At 42.8% G+C, this 18,176-nt stretch overlaps 1 protein-coding gene and 1 long non-coding RNA gene across 2 annotated transcripts in view; one reads left to right on the top strand and one right to left on the bottom strand.

Annotated features, from left to right (window-relative positions):
• LOC117203819 (uncharacterized) overlaps positions 1 to 18,176 on the bottom strand; it is a 188,837-nt gene that overhangs the window by 135,625 nt on the left and 35,036 nt on the right. The window lies entirely within an intron of this gene.
• The window catches only part of IQCH (IQ motif containing H), a 203,453-nt gene that overhangs the window by 173,931 nt on the left and 11,346 nt on the right, over positions 1 to 18,176 (top strand). The window contains 2 exon segments of the mRNA XM_049706661.1: positions 10,291 to 10,461; positions 15,077 to 15,082. Of these exon segments, the coding sequence (XP_049562618.1) occupies positions 10,291 to 10,461; positions 15,077 to 15,082 (177 nt within the window).

Raw genomic sequence — 18,176 nt, 5'->3', positions numbered from 1 at the left:
TTTGGGTTGCTTCTCCTCTTTGATGGTAATGAATCGTGTTGCTATGAACGTTCATGCACAAGTTTTTGTGTAAACATGTTTTCATTTCTCTTGGTTGCATACCTAGGAGTAGAATTGATGGGTCATATAGTAACTCTACATCAACTCTTTGAGGAAATGCCAAACTGTTTTTCAAAGTGGCTGCACCATTTTACAATCTTACTAGCAATGCATGAAGGTTCCTATTTCTTCATATCTTTGCCCACACTTGTTATTGTCTTTTTTATTTCAGCCACCTGTGTAGGTTTGACATGGTATCTCTCCTGTCTGTGTTTTAAAGGGAAGATTTATTTCCTTGTGTTATTTAATGGAATAATCCAACAAAGATTTATTTCACATATATATATCAGGAGTGCTGTGCTAGGTTTTATGCAGGATTCAGATATGAACCAGAGGACCCTGCTGTAGGTCTGATTCTTCTCTCTAGGAATCTCCCAAATGTAAACAAACTTGCCTTGGACTTGAAATCAAGAGCTCTGAGCTCTTGTCTCTACCCCTCTTGGAGTCTTGTGCCTGGGGTTTGAGGAGACTGGGCAAGATCACCTCCAAGCCCACAGCCTGTGTTTCTTGCCCACATAGTCTGCAACCAAGGTTGTTCTTTATAAAACATTCTGGTTGGGCTTCCCTGGTGGCGCAGTGGTTGAGAGTCCGCCTGCCGATGCAGGGGACACGGGTTCGTGCCCCAGTCTGGGAAGATCCCACATGCCGCGGAGTGGCTGGGCCCATGAGCCATGGCCGCTGAGCCTGCACGTCCGGAGCCTGTGCTCCGCAACGGGAGAGACCACAACAGTGAGAGGCCCGCGTACAGCAAAAAAAAAAAAAAAAAAAATGTTCTGGTTTACTGGAGCTGTCAAGGAAACTGGGAGGGAATGCCGAACTTTGCTGTCAACTCATTGAACTGATGGGGCCATTGCTTCATGCACATCCCCACCTCACTTTGCAAGACAGCCTTCCATGTCCACAAGGACTGGGCACAGGAATCCTCCCCCGTGGGAGCTCCAGAACAAGAGCCTTCTGCCTTGAAAATCCACACAAAAGCCTTTTAGAGATCATTTGCAGTAACTTTAAAAGAGCACTTCTCAACTAAGCAAATCATTCACAAGTCCTGACATTTAGAGTGTGAATATTGAAGAAGAATAACTATATACAGCATGGGATTATTATATTGAATTGGCATGGAAGAAGCATATATAATTTACTAGTCCCAGAAACGCATAACAGGTTATAAAAATTGGGTTTTCATGTTTATTATAGCTTACTGCTTAATGTCAAAATAAGAAAATGGCCTTCCAAAAATTCATAATAAAAAAGTGAGGAAATACTAAAAGGAAAAAAGAAATGAGTATGTAATTCTGTACCTTAAGAATACAAATAATATCAGTTAGGCCATCAATCTCAAAAGTAATAGAAAATCATAAATTTATAGAGGTAGTGGAAGAAGCTTGGAAAAAGGAAGCAGAGAAGGCAAGAGTATAATAAAAATTTTGTGATTTTTTTTTTTTTTTTTACAAAAGTGGAAAACTAAGTACAACTGCTGATGGTGCAGGTTTAAATTTCAATATTTTCCATTTTGGATCCCGAAATTAATTTTGAATATAGTTCCTACACATCCTGAAAGAATTTCCAAGGTCACAGAGAAGCTTCTGGCACTATACAGAAATTGGACTATGAATGCTGGTAATTAGGTGTCATGGAAAGAGCTGGAGCAGGAATCAGGAAACTTGATTCCAGCTCTTCCCCTAATTGTGGGACCTGAGTGAGTCAGTTCACCTCTCAGAGTCCTCGACCATAAAATGAGGAGGTGGGAATGATGAATGTCATTTTAGGTCTGCCAGGACAGAGCTGTTTAAATAGACCTCTTTGGGCCCTGAATATTTTCAGATTTAGAGATTCCAATACCCTACATCACATCAAATGTACAAATGCACTCTCATGGAATGTGACATAGACATAACTGTGTAAAAGAGTTGTGTTGTGTTTAACTGAGATGTCAATTTTGTTGATATTTTTGTTATTTGATAGTTTTCTTTTCATATTTGGGGGCCAGTAACTTTTTTTTCAGAATCCAAATATTTTTAAGGCCTTTGAAAATCACAGAGGCCCTAGGCATGGTGGACTACTGGGCCCTGAGTGCTAAGTGGCAGGGCCCAGATTTTTTGCTGCCTTTGGCCCCATGAACTCCAAAGGCCCAATATAAGGGAGTATCCAGGGTGGGTGGGAGAGAGAATGGATACTCTAGTTGCTCAGAGACAGCCTTACGGAGCTGTGATTTAAATCATGCCCAAAAGGATACATAGGATTAATAGAGACAGAGGGGAAGGCCTCCAAGATGAATACCAGGAGTGTCAACTGTTGACTGGGGCCCTGGGTGACTGCCCCATCCAGCCGTAACTGCAGTTCTTCACCTCTCTGAGAGACTGGGCCATCCCAGAAGCCACCACTAGGTGGCAACATGCCAAGAGGCTGCAGTCCCCTCTGCCTATCTATAGATATTTTTATGTAATACAAACAATTCTTACCAAACATTATAATCACATTAATATTTTCCTACGTAAAAATTCTTACAGTGCAGTGTACCACCTGCCTTAAAATTAAGTATCAGGTGTGTTGTTTACCACAATGGAGAGTTTGATGCTGTTTGGTGATTTAGTGATGGGAAGAGATCTCATTTAGTTGCTGCTTAAGAAAGTATGCTCTCTGTGTGATAGCCGGGATTCTGGAGCCTGTTTTTAAACAGCATCTGAGAAGAGTTAACTGTGTACACTACCTCTGAGAATCAGGCCAGAATACCGAAGTCAAGAGCCAAGCAAGTGAGTTCTTACTCCTGCCCCAGACTCAGCTTCTGGCAGTCACACAGGGAACAAATCCAAACAGATTTGCTTCTGCCAGACCCCACAATAATAGTCTCATGCAATATCTCATGTAGTCACTGGATCTTCTCAACAACCCTCAGAGATAGCGACCACTGGTCTGTGTTAACAGACAAGGAAACTGAGGCCCAGAGAGGGGAAGGAAGTTAAGATCACACAGACAGTAAGTGGCGAGGCCAACACTCCCTTCCAGTGAGGTCCTGTAACTCTGGTTCAGTGCTCTTTCTATCCAGTGAAGACATTTACCTTCCTCCAGGCACTGGCCTCTCTAGTCCCTATCGCCCTCAAGCTGCCATCACTTCTTTTCCCTACCAAGCTGCCCCTACCCTTCTCAGCCTTATTTCATCTCAACCTAAACCTGCTGAGAAGCATGTCCCCTAGGGAAGGCCCCATGTCCTACAGACCTTGCCTCTCCCCAGCCAAGGAGATCCTTGAGCCCGAGGCCCAAAAGTAACAGCAGAGAAAAAGATGCCTCCCTACAGGGACTGATTCTGCTTTATCCCTCCCAACCCAGCCAAGCACATCCTCCTGATTTAACAGCTGAGAAAGGAGAAAAGGTGCCTGAGATCCCATCCCATCCTCTAGAACACCATTCAACAAAGGCATCTCACACTTAACACGCCAAAACCTGAAATCTTAATTTTACCCTTTAAACTATTCCTCTAGCCATCTTTCCCACTCAATACACGGTAATTCCACCCTTCCATTTTTTCAGGGCAAAAGTCTTGGAGACATCCTTGGCTCCTTTCTTTCTCTCACACCTGCATCCAACCCATCAATAAGTCCTTTAGGTTCTAGTTTTGAAATGTATCTATAATATGACCGCTTCTCCCACCCTCTACTAATACTGTGCTGGACCACCCACCATCATCTCTCACCCAGATTACTGCAAACAGCCTCCTTGCTGACCTCCCTGTTTCCATCCTTGTCCCCTTATGGTCTCTTCTCCCCATCGCAACCAGGGTAACCCTTTAAAAATATGAGATATCATGTCACTCCTGCTCAGCACCCTCCAATGGATTCCCAGCCTCCACAGTTAATAAGTAGGAAGTAAGCCCCCAGCTCTGTATCTAGCCAAACCAGTAAGGACAGAGGGAACCTTGACTACCCGTGGCTGTATCGCCCAGCCAGCAGAGAGCTGGGCAGGTGGCCTGGTCTCCATAGCTTAGGAATAGCTGTGGGTCTGTCTGAGGGTTTGGTCTTGCTCTAGAAAGAATCAAGTGATCAAATGGTGGGTTTCCTATAACGTTGGGACTGTGAATGAAGACATGAACATGGGCAGGGAGGTGGTACACACATCCCTCAGCCACGACAGGCTGCTGAGGCGGGTGGGCTGTGTATTGCCCTCTGTTCTAAAGGCCTGATGCCATCTCTATGGTGGGTGAATTCTCAGTGCTGCATCTCTCAGTAGCCTTAGTTGGAGGTCCACCTTTTAAAAAACTTCCACACGAGCAACAACATGGATGGACCTGGGGGTTATTATGCTTAGTGAAGTAAGTCAGAGAAGACAAATACTGTTTCTTATCACTTATATGTAGAATCTAAAACAATAAAACAAACTAGTGAATATAACAAAAAGGAAACAGACTCATAGATAATAGAGAACAAACTAGTGGTTACCAGTGGGGAAAGGGACGGGGAGAGGAGCAGGATAGGGGTAAAGGATTAAGAGGTACAAACTATTATGTATAAAATAAATAAGCTACAAGGATATATTGTATAGCACAGGGAATATAGCCAATATTTTATAATAACTTTAAATGGATTATAATCTGTAAAACTACTGAATCACTATGTTGTACACCTTAAACTAACATATTGTAAATCAATTATACTTCAATTTAAAATTTTGAATGGAAAAAAACCACTATGAATATCCTGAACAACCTACTGATTCTTTTTCTAAATTTATTATCAGAATGAAAGGTTCTAAATAAAATTTTCAAATCAAAAAAAATTCTACACATGCTTAGGAATCTTCCCAGGTAGCCTCATAGCTGCATCTAGAGGCAACTGAGGGAGGGTCCACCAGGACTATTATCCCCAGTGATTAGTCGAGGAAAGTGGCCCAGAGAGGTGACTTTGCTGAGAGTCACGAATATTTGTCTTAGACCCTGGTACCAAGAGTAGGGCCTTTAGCAAGTCACTTACCCTGTCTGGAGAGTCAGATTCTTCTCCTTACAAATAAAGATGAAAAAGGAAAGAAAACCTAGAGATGGGTCTGCAAAACATCCATGGACTCTGACAGCTCTGAAATTCTATGATTCTTCAACAAATATTATTTAATCTATAAGTTAGTCTCTCGGTCCCATACCTACCCCAATGCCCATAAGAGAAGGTTGGCAAGACCAAACTCTTTGCTACTTCATTTGCCCTTGGAGATAGTTACAGAATGTAGGGCCTTAGCACATCTGCCCACATCTATATCCTCTGCCACCCATCCATCCTGCCTGTCACAGGAAAGAGGCAGAAGCAGCAGGGGTGATCAGGCGGCCTCCATCTGCCTTGAGCACCTAAGGCAAAAAGAGCTCAATACCAGGACCCTCTCTCCCTCACCTCCCCACACAGAAGTGTGTTATTACCATTTCATCCCAAAGCTTGCAGCCCAAGAAGGACCCAGAACCTTGGAACGAATTGGAACAAACAATTCTGGGCAAGCTCGCCTCTGCCTGACCCTGTCTTCAGTTCTCACATGCTTGTTTAAAGGCAATGAGGTTGTTGCAGTTTCTGGGTTTGCCTTCTGCCCTGTGCTCCGCCCAGCCTGCCTCAGGTCTCCCAACACAGTGGCAGTGAGGACTGCATCCAGCCCAGCGCAGGTCAGGGAGTAGAGAGCTGGGCCTCTGCAGCACCTCTCCCCACCCCATCCCACCCCTACTGGCCCTGCCCCTGGCTGAAGTTGCAGTGGACTTTTTTTGCAACCAATCAAATTAAAAATAGAATGTGAGCCACATGTGTAAATTTTAATTTTCTAGTAGCCTCATTTTAAAATGTAATCAGAAAAAGATGAAAATAATTTTAATACATGTGTTTTATTTAACCCAACATAACCAAGAATAGTATCATTTTGACATGTAATCCGTATAAAATATTAATGAGATATTTCACATTCTTCAAAATCTGGTGTGTATTTTACATTTATAGCACATCTCAATTTGAGCCAACCTCATTTCAAGTGCTCAATAGGTACACGTGGCCAGTGGCTGCCATATTAGATAGTGCAGATCTAGAATATACATGAGAGTCTATATATAATTTTACTTACCATAAATCTGCTAATGTTAACATTTTGTTATATTCCCATCTAGTCTTTTCTAGATACAGTATTATTTTTACAAAGTTGAAGTCATAATGCCCATATGACTATATCCTTCTCTTGCTGTTTTGTGTATCTTCCTACATCATCAAAAGTGAGTCACAATCATTGTCTTTAATGATAATATCATAGACTATCCCATCACTTGGGTGTGTCATAATCTCCTTATCCAATGCCCAAATGTTGGACAGCTGCAATTTTTCAGTTTTACAAATAGTGCTGAGATGAAGATTTTTATGTTGCTCATGCTTCTTAAGGCCTTGATGTAAATCTCTCTAGTGTTCTAGCCAATTTTAAAAAATGGATTTTGAATATCAGTCAAACAACTATCAACAAGGGCTTTATGACTGGGAGCTGAGACACCTTGGTTTCTTGTCCCATACCTTTGATATGTGGCTCTGAAGCCCAGGGCAAACCACTTTGCTTCTCACACTAGAGTTGCTCCATTTATAAAATAAACCAGCTGTATTTTATAATTTTTAAGGGTCTTTCCAGCGCTAACCTTCAGTGATGTTTTTCCCCCAACCTCACATCTAACCAATTAACCTGTCAAACTAGTCATTTCAAGTCCTACAAGTCATGTCAAAGCCACCTCCTAAACATTTAAAAATATATCCACTTCTCTCCATCCCCAGTCGTAGTGCCTTTCTATGTACATCATCGCTCATCTAAATTGTTTAGCCTCCATATGTTTGTATTTTTTACAGATCTTTTCCTGTAATTGATATCTAGTCTCATGGCGTTGTGGTCAAAAAAGATACTTGATACAATTTCAATTTTCTTAAATTTACCAAGGCTTGATTTGTGACCCAAGATATGATCTATCCTGGAGAATGTTCCATGAGCACTTGAGAAAAATGTGTATTCTGTTGTTTTTGGACTCATCTAAATTGTGATGCAGAGTGAAATTAGGTTCTAAACATTAACAGCGAAATCCAAAATCAAGAATAGGATTAAATGAGATATGTATGAAAGCCTGGGGCTGGCACAGAGGAGATGTTCAATGAATATTTGCTGTATTTGAATCTGAAACCAGCTTCAAGAAACCCAGTCCCTGAAAGGTTGTGAAGGAGTTCACAGTGAAACATTAGAAGTGCTGCTGTGCCCTGCTGGGAGCCAGCCTGCCCCAGACACTGAGAGCTGTCAGAAGACAAAGACTCAGCAGCTTCCCCTAAAGGGCTGACAGTCTAGAGGGGGAAATGGGAACCCCTGTCCGCAAAACAAAGATGCCTCAGGCGGTGTCTTCAATGGAAAAACCAGATGGAGAACAGAACAATTATCTGAGCAATTCAGGCAAGCCTGCTGTTGAGGAAAAGGCGTGAAGAAATTTGTTCTATTTCCTTTGTGACAAGGAGTTAGGGAAGCCTGGGGTAGCAAAAACATTTTGAGTCTACAGAAAGACCAGCGTTCTGGCCTACGCTCTATGATTTTAGGCAAACCACAAAACCACTTTTTGATCTCAGTATCCTCATCGGTCAAATTGAGATACAGTAATACCAACTTTGTTCAAACCTAACCATGTACTGGATTGAGTTGTGAGGTTGAACACAATGATTATGAATGGGGAAAACAGCTTTTAAATGAAGCAATCTAATAACTACATAGGCAACTGAAAATGAGTCTCCTAAGATTCTACCCCTCTTAAAGGAAATGTTTAGTAATCATCAATAACATCTGTATTGAACTTTATAATATGCAAGGGAATTTTATGCGCATTTATTCTATTTTGTTTTCAAAACCCATTGTGGTAGTGTTATCATTTGTGCCTTTTACACTTAAGGATACTGAGATTGAGAGAGCTTAAATAACCGTTAAAGTTTCCACTCTTTGCGAGGGCCAGATTCAGGCTCTCTTGACTCCTTGGTTGCCTTCCCACTAAAATCCTCATCACCAAAACATTAATATTATTAACATAATATTAATAATGTTTGTTATATGCATTTCTCTTTGATCAAGGACACTGAAACATCAAAACAGAAGCTCTGGAAAAAAATGCCAGACATGTAAGAACAGCAAGTTCACTTTCTTGTATTAAGGAAAAGTAGATGTCCCCATCTGATTTGCATTTTATGCAATATAGCAGGAAATATTTAAGTTGACAAATAGGATATTTACAACTGCAACAGATCCTTGGCAGTTAGTTTTTAACAATTGTTGCAAATGTGATTTATTTGCTATTATAAAAGGGCATTACTGTGCGAATATGACTCCTGAAATTAGCATCAGTTTAGCAAGGGCCCTTGACAGCCTGACCTCTTAATATCCTTATAATGATGCCATTTACATTCCATGCTTACTCAAGTCACTCACTGCTAGATTTGTTTGAGAGGAGTCCACTCCAGGGCAGATGTATTCTGTATTTTAACACACCGAGTTGGTGTGGGGGGGGCCACATGTAGGCCTTCTAAGGGGAAAAACTGTTTAATCAAGTCTTCATGAAAATGTGTTCGTTTCCAACTTCCTACAGTGAAAACGCATTACTGCTAATTACAGCATACTCCAGAAACACAATACTTCATGTTTTCTCCACAAGACATTTCCATGGCATGGATATATTAAACAAGAACACGTTTTGATCCTCTGCAGCTTTAGCTTTTAGTGTGAGTGGGAAACTAGTCCTGGGTAAGGATTGGCTGGGCCAGGATTAAAGCCATCTCCACCAGCAGGGAAAGGGCAGAGGGTGGACTTGGAGCCAGGCAGAACTGGGTTCAGAACCCAGCACCACCACTTCCTAGCTGTGTGGACATGGGTACCTCTCCGAACCTCTGTTTCTTTATCAGTGACATGGAGCTGTTATTTTTAAGGTTATTATAAAGATCTGAGATGTTTGTGAAGCACCTGGCACACTGTAGGTACTTGATACATGGGAATTGGTCATGTTTGTGTTGCTTGTCAAAGCTCAGATGTTACCTTCTCCATGATGCAGCCCTGAGTTCAAACTAGACGAACTCAGCCTGTCTGTTCTTTCTGCTTTGGTACTACTTTGTTCCATCCCTTTATCATATCAAGTATTCATTGTGTTGTAATCAATTGAGTATGATTCTATCTGTCTTCCCATTCTTGATGTGTCTCTTTACCTTTTACACTCGGATAACTAGCACAATAATATGCCTTGAGCACTGAACTCAGGAGGATTCTGGGGGTGCTTCTGGATTCAGTGTAGGGGTGAGAGGTGACAAGAGAAATTAAGGACGGTCTGCCACAGGAAAGGAGAGAAGGTACCATATGACCCACTTTGCCATCAGCAGTTTAGCACATAGTAGATGCTCAGTTAAGTATCTGTCAAAGGTGTTAATGGACATTACTCAATTATCTAGTAGCTTAGAGTAACTTATTGCTTATATATATCTGTTTATCAAAGCATTTTAATTTCTACTGCATTATAGTATCCTTCTAATGACCCTGGGATTCAGCTAGGGTGGATGCTATCTTCGTTTCCCTGTTGAGGATACTGTGACATTGTAGGGTGGGTGAAGTGACTTTCCTGCACCCTTAAGGTAAAAATAGTGGTAGAGCTAAGCCTTGTAGGCCAACCCTAAGTTTCCCTTAAGAATCATGTTGAGATTCCCAGAGAAGCCAGCACTGCTTTTTCTGAAGCCAGGGCAAACTGCCCTTTTCTAATATTTACTCACTCAGGGCAAACTGCCTTTTTCTAATATTTCCCCCTCTGTCTGCTCTGCTTGAACTCCCCATGCTCTGGAGTTCCCATCCAGCTTCACTTCTCAGTAGTAAGCATTGCACTGGCTACTTTAGAAGTGACAAACCACAGGCAGAAAAATCAAAGTGCACATGAGCCTTTCGGGACCGGGCCTCTCCATCAGATTATCTTGGACAGGTGTTTCCAATTGTGTAACCTACAGAACCTTAAATCTTCTGATGAGAATCAGACTGGAGACTCTATCCCTCAGTTGAACGAAGGAGAAACAGAAGCAAAAACATCTACTCCGTTAAGTCACATGTTCACTGTTGTAGTTGGGTCTGGTGTGGTTTGGGGTGGCCAGAGGTGGTGGGGGCCTTCTCTCCTGGTGACTGATCACATCCTCACTTCTCTGGCTCCTTTCTACTCAGGTGTGGGCAACAGGCCTCAACCTCTCATACAGTGACCAGCTGGCCCTGACTCAGCTCACCTTATACTTGACCAACGGCCACCTGGATTGCAGTTTGAGCACCCTTGAAGTGCCCCGCTTTGTTCCCAAGGAAGACAAGAAAATGAGCCACCTAAATGCTGCGGCAATGCCGGTAAGTGACCGATGCTTCCTGATTCTCCTCGGTGTCAGCAATACTCACCCGCCATTTACTGAGCTCTAGTTGTGTGCCAGGCTCTATGGGTCCAGAGAGAAGAAAGAATCTCAGGCAAGTCTCTGAACCTACCAAAATGGGCGTCTGGTACATGAATGTAGGAAAGGGGAGGCGGCGTCCAGAAAGGGCAAGCACTATGTGGAAGGACGAAAGTACATGGGGCTTTCCAGGGCTGGATGTTTGTGTGTTCCCCTCCATTCTCTTGTCAGCTCGCTTTCCCGGGGCAGGTACATCTATACCCACTGCTTCAATTACCAGAAGCTTCCAACAAAACCTGTATTTTTCTAGCCCCAGTCTCTTTTTTGAGCCTCAGACTCCTAGATTCAATATTCAACAGAATGTCTCAAGAGTCCTCAAGGGTCAAACTACCCAAAACTGCACTCACCGTCTCTCCTCCCCTATACTTCCACCTGGCGGGTCAGGCCAGAAGCTGATCCCTCACCCTATATCACCACATCCAGTCAGCAACCAGCTCATGTTGATGCTAGTTGCTAAAATGCCTCGACTCTGACCCCTCCTTCCCCCGTCAAAGATACTGCCTTCACTTCAGCTTCCATGGTCTCACACTAGTGTTACAATAGCTTCTCATTAAGACTCTGCCTCCTGTCAAGGTGGTTAAAGTGAAAAGTGGATCTGAGCATGCTGCTCCCCTACTTATGATTTTGAAATGACTCCTGTCATCTTCAGGAAAATCCCAACTTCTCAGCTTGGTTAATGAGGCCCCTTGTGATCTGTGGCCCAATCCCCCATTCTCATCACTAGGCCATCTCTAGGGGGCTGGAGGCAGTAGTCCTGGGACTGGTTCAGGTTGACCAACCTCAGGACCCTGGATAACAAAGGGCAAACCTCCATGGGGACAGTGGGCTAGGTTGTTCCTGGGGAAGGAGAGCAAAGTTCAAGAGGACCAGATGGCCCTTCCTGTAGGTGGGATATGACAGCAGATTGGGGCTCAAGCCACAGCTGCTCTGACAATGCCAGAGGCTCTCTTGTGCCTTCTCTTACAGTAGTGGGCTTCGTGCCCTTTTTGCAAATGAAGCTCTACTTGAGGTCCAAATATGTCAAGCAGATAAAAGAGGAATGCCAGTGGTTAATAGGACCCCCACTCCAGTGCCCTAGAGATATCTTTTCAGAGCAGTATCTCCTGCCTCTCTGTTGAGTCTCTTTGGGTCCAAGAGACACCTCTGGATTTAAAGAACACTTGTTTGACTCTGCCCAGGATCCCCACATCACCTTCCTTGGCAGGAACTCGGTGTACACTTGGAAGGGTAGCCTGGAGAGGGTGCCAGATGTCTTGGGGGACTCAGGCGACAGCCTCCTTCTCCTGCTCAATCCACCTGTCCTATGAGGTACCATTGCTCATGGGAATACCTTAGATCTCTTTACTTATTAAGAAGAGAAGCAGAGTTGGACTAGGAGTGAGAAACAGACCTCTTTTAATTAGGTCCCAGGACCTTGCTAGGAATTTCCCAGGTTTGGTCCCACCTGTGGCCTCTGTCCTCTCCAAAGGGACCTACAAGACCCTAAGTTCAGTGCCAGAGGGAGGGACAGCAGTAGAACTTGACACCTTCTGGCTTAGTGAACCTATCTCCATGCCATTTCCAAAAGGAAGCTGGAAGCTGAGTTAATATTCAACGCAAGACTTCCAAAGACAATTTGCTGCATTTAAGTATGTTGCTTCAGAAGGCTGTAAGCAGAAGTTGTACTTTGAATTAGAAGCACTCTCCCATCTTCCCCATCTTGCCTATAGATTTCAATCCTAGCTACAGGTGACATACAGGAATTCTCCTGTGATCGAGAGTCTTAAACACTTTTAGGAATTGCCCATACACAAGAGGGACACATTATGATCTTCAATAATTCAAATGTCTCTACAGTCACTGAAGAAGAGCTATTCAGGTTTTCTGATGCAGGAATAAATTGAAAGTGCTTTTGGTTTTAGAAAGATACATGGAGGTTCTAACCCTGGTGCCACTGTACATGTGTGTGCACACACGTGCTCCTATGCATATGTGCACGTGTGACGGGTAAGTTTTAAAAGAATCACGCACGCACGCATGCACACACAGTACAATTTACAACCAAATTGAAGCTCCTGAACAAGTGTGAACAGACTGTGATGCCATCAGGTTTACAGTCGGTTGACAGCCCCCTTTGAAGACAAGAAAAAGGAAATACACAGATACGACTACAGTGATGAGGGCACATTCAGAACAAATGCCTATAAAAGGTTTCCAGTTTTGGCCTATTCCTTTAGATAATACGCTGTGCAGGGGAAAAGCAAAAACTTTTCTGAACTCTAAGAAGAGCCATTGTCCCCTTATTAGAAACAGGTGGCAAACCACTCTCATTTAGACCGGGTTAGACCAGATGCATGGGCTTCTGATCCAGTGTCCTCCACAAATAACCCCTTGAAGGTGGAAACAAGATCAGATGAGTCCCAGATGTACATGTTTTGAAAATGAAAAGGAATCACCTAATGGCTTTTTAACTTTTAATTAACGTTCTGTCAGACTGGACGTAAATTGCTACCCTTTTCTGTCCGTTTTTTACTCTTCCTCTCTCTTCGTGGACCCTCCATACCACAGTTGGTGAGTGGCCAAAAGGGACCATCTCTGCAAACATCTTAAAACAACCCCAGTCATTTATAAGCATTTTAACAGCACATGATCTGTAATGAATGATTAAGTAAAACCTTTTGTGTTAAATTATGATGTTAATAATGATTCTGTCTCCTGTAATTTATTATGAATTCTCAAATGCTTCGGGTTTGATTTTGATAGAATGCAACAACAGAGTTTATGTGATGACTTTATTTTTAGAACCCCTTCTTTGAAGGCAGGCCTTTCCCCACTACTGCTGCTACTGTAATTATGTACAAAACCAATCACTCATTAGAGTTAGGATACGTTATCTTCTAGACAGATGAGGCTAAATAAGCAACACATTAATAATTCAGAGAGCAGTTCATTATGCATGTGGATGCCTGCTTCCTAACTGAAATAAGAACCTCATCAGCCTCTGCCAACCCTTAAACAATAGTTCTGTGTTATTGCAACCACATTCAAGTTTACGCTTGTTAAACTGCTACTTGGATTATTTTATCAAACGTTCATTTATTTGTGGTCCCTTACTGCCGAGAACAGATTTTGGAAGCTCCTTTTTTAAGTTAATGATTTGAGCAATGGGTGTTATTAATTCTCAGAATATTATAAACATGATTAATTTTCAGGCAGAGATTTATTACGTAAGGATTTCAACTATGTCAACTGAAATGCATCACTGTCAAAACAAGTATCATGGCGAAAACAGAATATGCTCCACACTTCAAATGCTGGTGCTCAGAACTAAATCAATTTAAATTGTGGCTGAAGCAAAATTATATTCTCCAGTGAAAAGGAGTATTTCGAGCTTTCTTTATTTGGCTTGAAGCATTCTTGTTAGATTGTGATTTAGAAAGGTAGTTTAATAAAACTAGACTTCTACCAATAATATTTTGCCTTCTATTTCTTCCCCCTTGTTTTACTAGAAAAGGCTAACCTCTGAAATTCCCACACATTCCAAATGTGGCCAGTGGGAATTTGGAGAGGACAACACTGTTCTAAGTCAGGGGTCATGAATTCTGATCCTCTGTCTGGCCTCAGTTTCCTTGTTTATAAAATAAGGGAGACCTAAGTGACCCCCAGGGTCTCCTAAGGCATTTGATTTTACGGGGCCTGTAGAGTAGGGCTCTGTATCAAGCCTGGCCCAGGCAGTGTCATGTACAGTGGGGTACTGGGGACGGGAATCTTTCCTGTAAGGGGACATAGGAAGGGCCCATCCCTCTGTTCCACAGCCTTCCATTGAATGGTCTTTTTCTTGCAGAATCTTTTAGAAAGGAGTAATATTGTTGTGACAGGTCACATGCTAAGTCCTCGTCAGCCATCACCTTAGTTATCAGTTAATACTTTCAGCCAGAATCAACCAGAAGTAGGTTCACCTCTTTGTGCCAGGCATTCTACTAAGCGCAGAGGATATAAGGATGAGTAGCAAAGAGCTCCAAGTTTTTCAAAGGACCCAGATAGGCCAGCATATAGCTATAATGCATATAATAACATCCAAAATGTACTGAGCCTTTACTCCTCACCAGGTACTTTAACTAAGTGCTTTACATGAATCTTTATACAACCTAATATATGGGGCAGGTGCTGTTATCATGCTCATTTTTAGATAAGAAGACTGAAGTTAAGAAATGTTAAGCAACTTGTGGAAGGTCACTCAACAAGCAAGTATGGAAGCCAGAATTAAGCCCAGGCCTGTCAGACTTTAAAGCTTGTGTCTCAGCATTGTGCTACCCAACCTGCCTTGTGTTGGCTGAGAGTCAATGACCCAACCCCAGAGTACAGCTTCAGCTCATCCCTGAAGAAGTCTCTGGTTGAGGCCATGGAAAAAGCTCTTCTTCCAAAGGAGGCTTCATCTCCCTGTGTGATGAGGTTATTTGCAGGCATATTACTATTATCCACTGGCTCCTAATCTGCTCCAAGCTAGGCCAGGACTCAGTGAGCACTGAATGGGCCAGATGGTTGTGGAGGAGTCTTCTGATGCTATAAAATTCTTTAGGTTATGACTTTTTTGGTAAACCTAAATGGATTTCACAGCATCAGAAGAGAGTCAATTACACAAGTCAGCCTTTTAAAAATGATGTTTTCCATTTGTATAATGCTTTATACTTTAAATAGACATGAGCTTATTTGATCCCCAAGAAGTAGATAAGACATGGATTACCATACCTATTTTACAGATCAGGAAAGTAAGGCTATTCAAAGGTAAGTGAACTGCCCAAGGTCATAAAGTTAAGTAAGTAGCAAAGTCCAGGTTTTCTGATTCAAGTCCCTTTCTGATGAAAAGACTTACTGGTTGGTTGTTGTTTTGTCTTGTTTTTCAAATAATTTATCTTATTTGTGAAACTATTTAGTTTAACAAATGCTAATAAGAGCTAACTTGTTTTTGAGTGCTTATTCTGTGCCAGACACTGTTCCAAGGTCTTTACAAATTCATTTAATCCTCGAGACAACACTGTCACCTGTGCTATCAGGCGGGATAAAAGACAACACTAGATCATTGACAGTTTTTTCCTGTAGGAACTGCAGAGTTGGTTAAGTCTTTAAAAAAAAAAAAAAGTAGGTGTATTGTATATGTTCATCTTTATTTGCATTATTATAACACATTTATTAAGCACTTAAGATAAGCCAGCAATTTCACCAAGCATCCAGGATACAGAGACATTTGACAAAGTCCCTGTCCTCGAGGAGTTGAAAAGAAATATAAAATAGATAGCACATACACAAGGAAAAAGCACAAGGTCTCATTTAAGTGTCATTTAGGTGACAGTCCCTTAACCTGCTGCTGGAGTTCTTAGGAGAAACAACTGTGGACAGGCGGAGACAGAGGATGCTTTACTAAGAACGCAGAACTTGGTCTGGCCTTAAAGACTAAGCCAGTCACCATGGCAAGGAGCGGGAGACCTCCCCCAGCAGAAAGGACAGCAGCCAAAGAGAGCCCGTGGTCTGTTATGAACCAGTTGGGCTGGGGCAGAGAATCTGGGAAGAAGGAAGTGGGAGAAGTGGTTGGAGCAGTCCACTGAGAACGTTTGGGAGAGTCTTCCAGCCAAGCCAGGTGTCCAGATTTCATTTTGAAGGCAAAGAGGAGACACTGAAGATTTCTGAGCATTGACCAACCTGAGTTTGGGAAATGCTCAATGTGGTACTAATGCTCAGAATCCCAGGTACCAGTGGGGGCAGGAACAGCCTGGAAAATTACATTTGGTGTAGGTCTACAATGCTCCAGGCCCTGCGATGTTTTCAAAGAAACAGCAACAACAATAGTAGCTACTATGTATCAGGTGCTAGGTGCTTATTGAATCATCAAAAGTCAGGGAAGTTAAATGACATATTCAAGATCACACATATACTAAGTGGCCTAGTCAGGTTTTGAACTTCAGTGATTCTGACTCTGTATAACCTTTCCACTATAGAATTCTCCTTGCATCCCCACCTCCCTAGTAGAAAGAAGAAGCTGCCCTCCAGGCCATAATGGTCTGGACTAGGACGGTGATGGTCATGGAAAAGATGATGTCGCTTGGAGACATACACCAAATATCCTGGCTTTTCTTTCCGATTCCTTACGAATCACAAGCCCAGGACTGGGAGGAGGGGGAATTGCAGTCTGTCTCTGTAGAGCAAAAGAAACCTCAGGATAGCCTGTCCTTACTTGCTGTCCAGTAATACTGGACAGTGAGCTCTTCTGCCTTGCTTTGGAGTCAAGATTCACAGCACTGAGCTGGATCCTGCTACCAGATGCCTGCCTACCTCTCTCCCTCGCTAACTGGGTCCTGATCTTGGGTTTGCTAGTTTATATACTATAGCAGCATAAGACAAGTTTAGAAGACAAAAATAACCTTGGAATTATCTTGTGAATTCATGGTAATTACCACGCAATTACATGCTCAGTAACTACAATGGAATTCCAGAGTATTTACAGTTCACTTCTATACACAAAAGCTCAGGCTTCTGGGCCTCCGATGTGAAGGCAGGAGCATGGCACAGCGTGACATGGCAGGGCAAGCAGGCCTGGTGGTCACGTTCCTCCAGCCTGACCTCATAGCTGAGCCAGAATTTCACTTAACCAGTTCTTGTTACCCCACCAATAATCCCTGTCAGGTCTACCAGAGCTACGTTGTCCTCCAAAAGATGTCCTCTAGGGGCAAGACCTGGGATGACTGTCCTGAGCTGTCATTCTCTAGGGATGGTGTGACTGTCCTCTGTTTTGTGAATCAATCTCTTCTTCTGCCCCAAAGCGCTCAGTGACTGCAAGTCCCCTGAATTACATCCTTTGAAGTGTCTCTTAAGTCAGAGAGAAGTGCAATCCACTTACCCTATTTCATGTATCCATTCTTTATTTCATTCAAGAAACACTGAATGCTAGCTAGCATCATGTCCAGCCTGGGGATTCAGAAACCAAACAGTGCCTGCCCTCAGAAAACTCCCAGTCGTGTAAGGGAGCCAGACAGGGGAACAACTCATGATAGGTCAGGGTGATAACAAAGTACAGTTGTGAGGCATAGAGGGTCAAATAGATTTTCTTTTGTAAAAACAGAATTCCCAATGGCTCCAAGTGGGACAATACCAATGGAGATGCACAACTCGATGCATTAGCCTAGGGGAGCCTAACATTTCTGTAGATGTGGATCCTGCTTATGTGTGGGAAGAATGGGCTTAATTACTACTACTGATAACGCAACCATCAGATACACTACTTTACGTAAATGTGGAAGGAAAAGACACCATATGTGGGGGACATATGTCACAAAAGGTGGACATGAAATCTGAGTGTGTGTGTGTGTGTGTGTGTGTGTGTGTGTGTGTGTGTGTGAGATGCAGGTGGGGAAATGATGCTCATTCTCCGCTGGGCACTCACTCAGTTGGCATTAGCTCAGAGACAGAGAGTTGCCTTGCATTAGCTCAGAGACAGAGAGAGAGCCTGGGGTTTCACAAAAGACAGTGTGTCAGGTCATTAGGATCCTTGCAGCCAGCTGTGAACCAGCAGCACCTCCTTTTCCTTCTCCTATTTCAAGTCACTGCATGCGATCAGGCACCTGGTTGCCCAGCACCTGAGGGTCT

Source organism: Orcinus orca, chromosome 2 (genome assembly GCF_937001465.1).
Source record: "Orcinus orca chromosome 2, mOrcOrc1.1, whole genome shotgun sequence".
NCBI classification, from domain to species: Eukaryota; Metazoa; Chordata; class Mammalia; order Artiodactyla; family Delphinidae; genus Orcinus; species Orcinus orca.
This window is presented reverse-complemented; position numbering and strand designations above follow the sequence as displayed.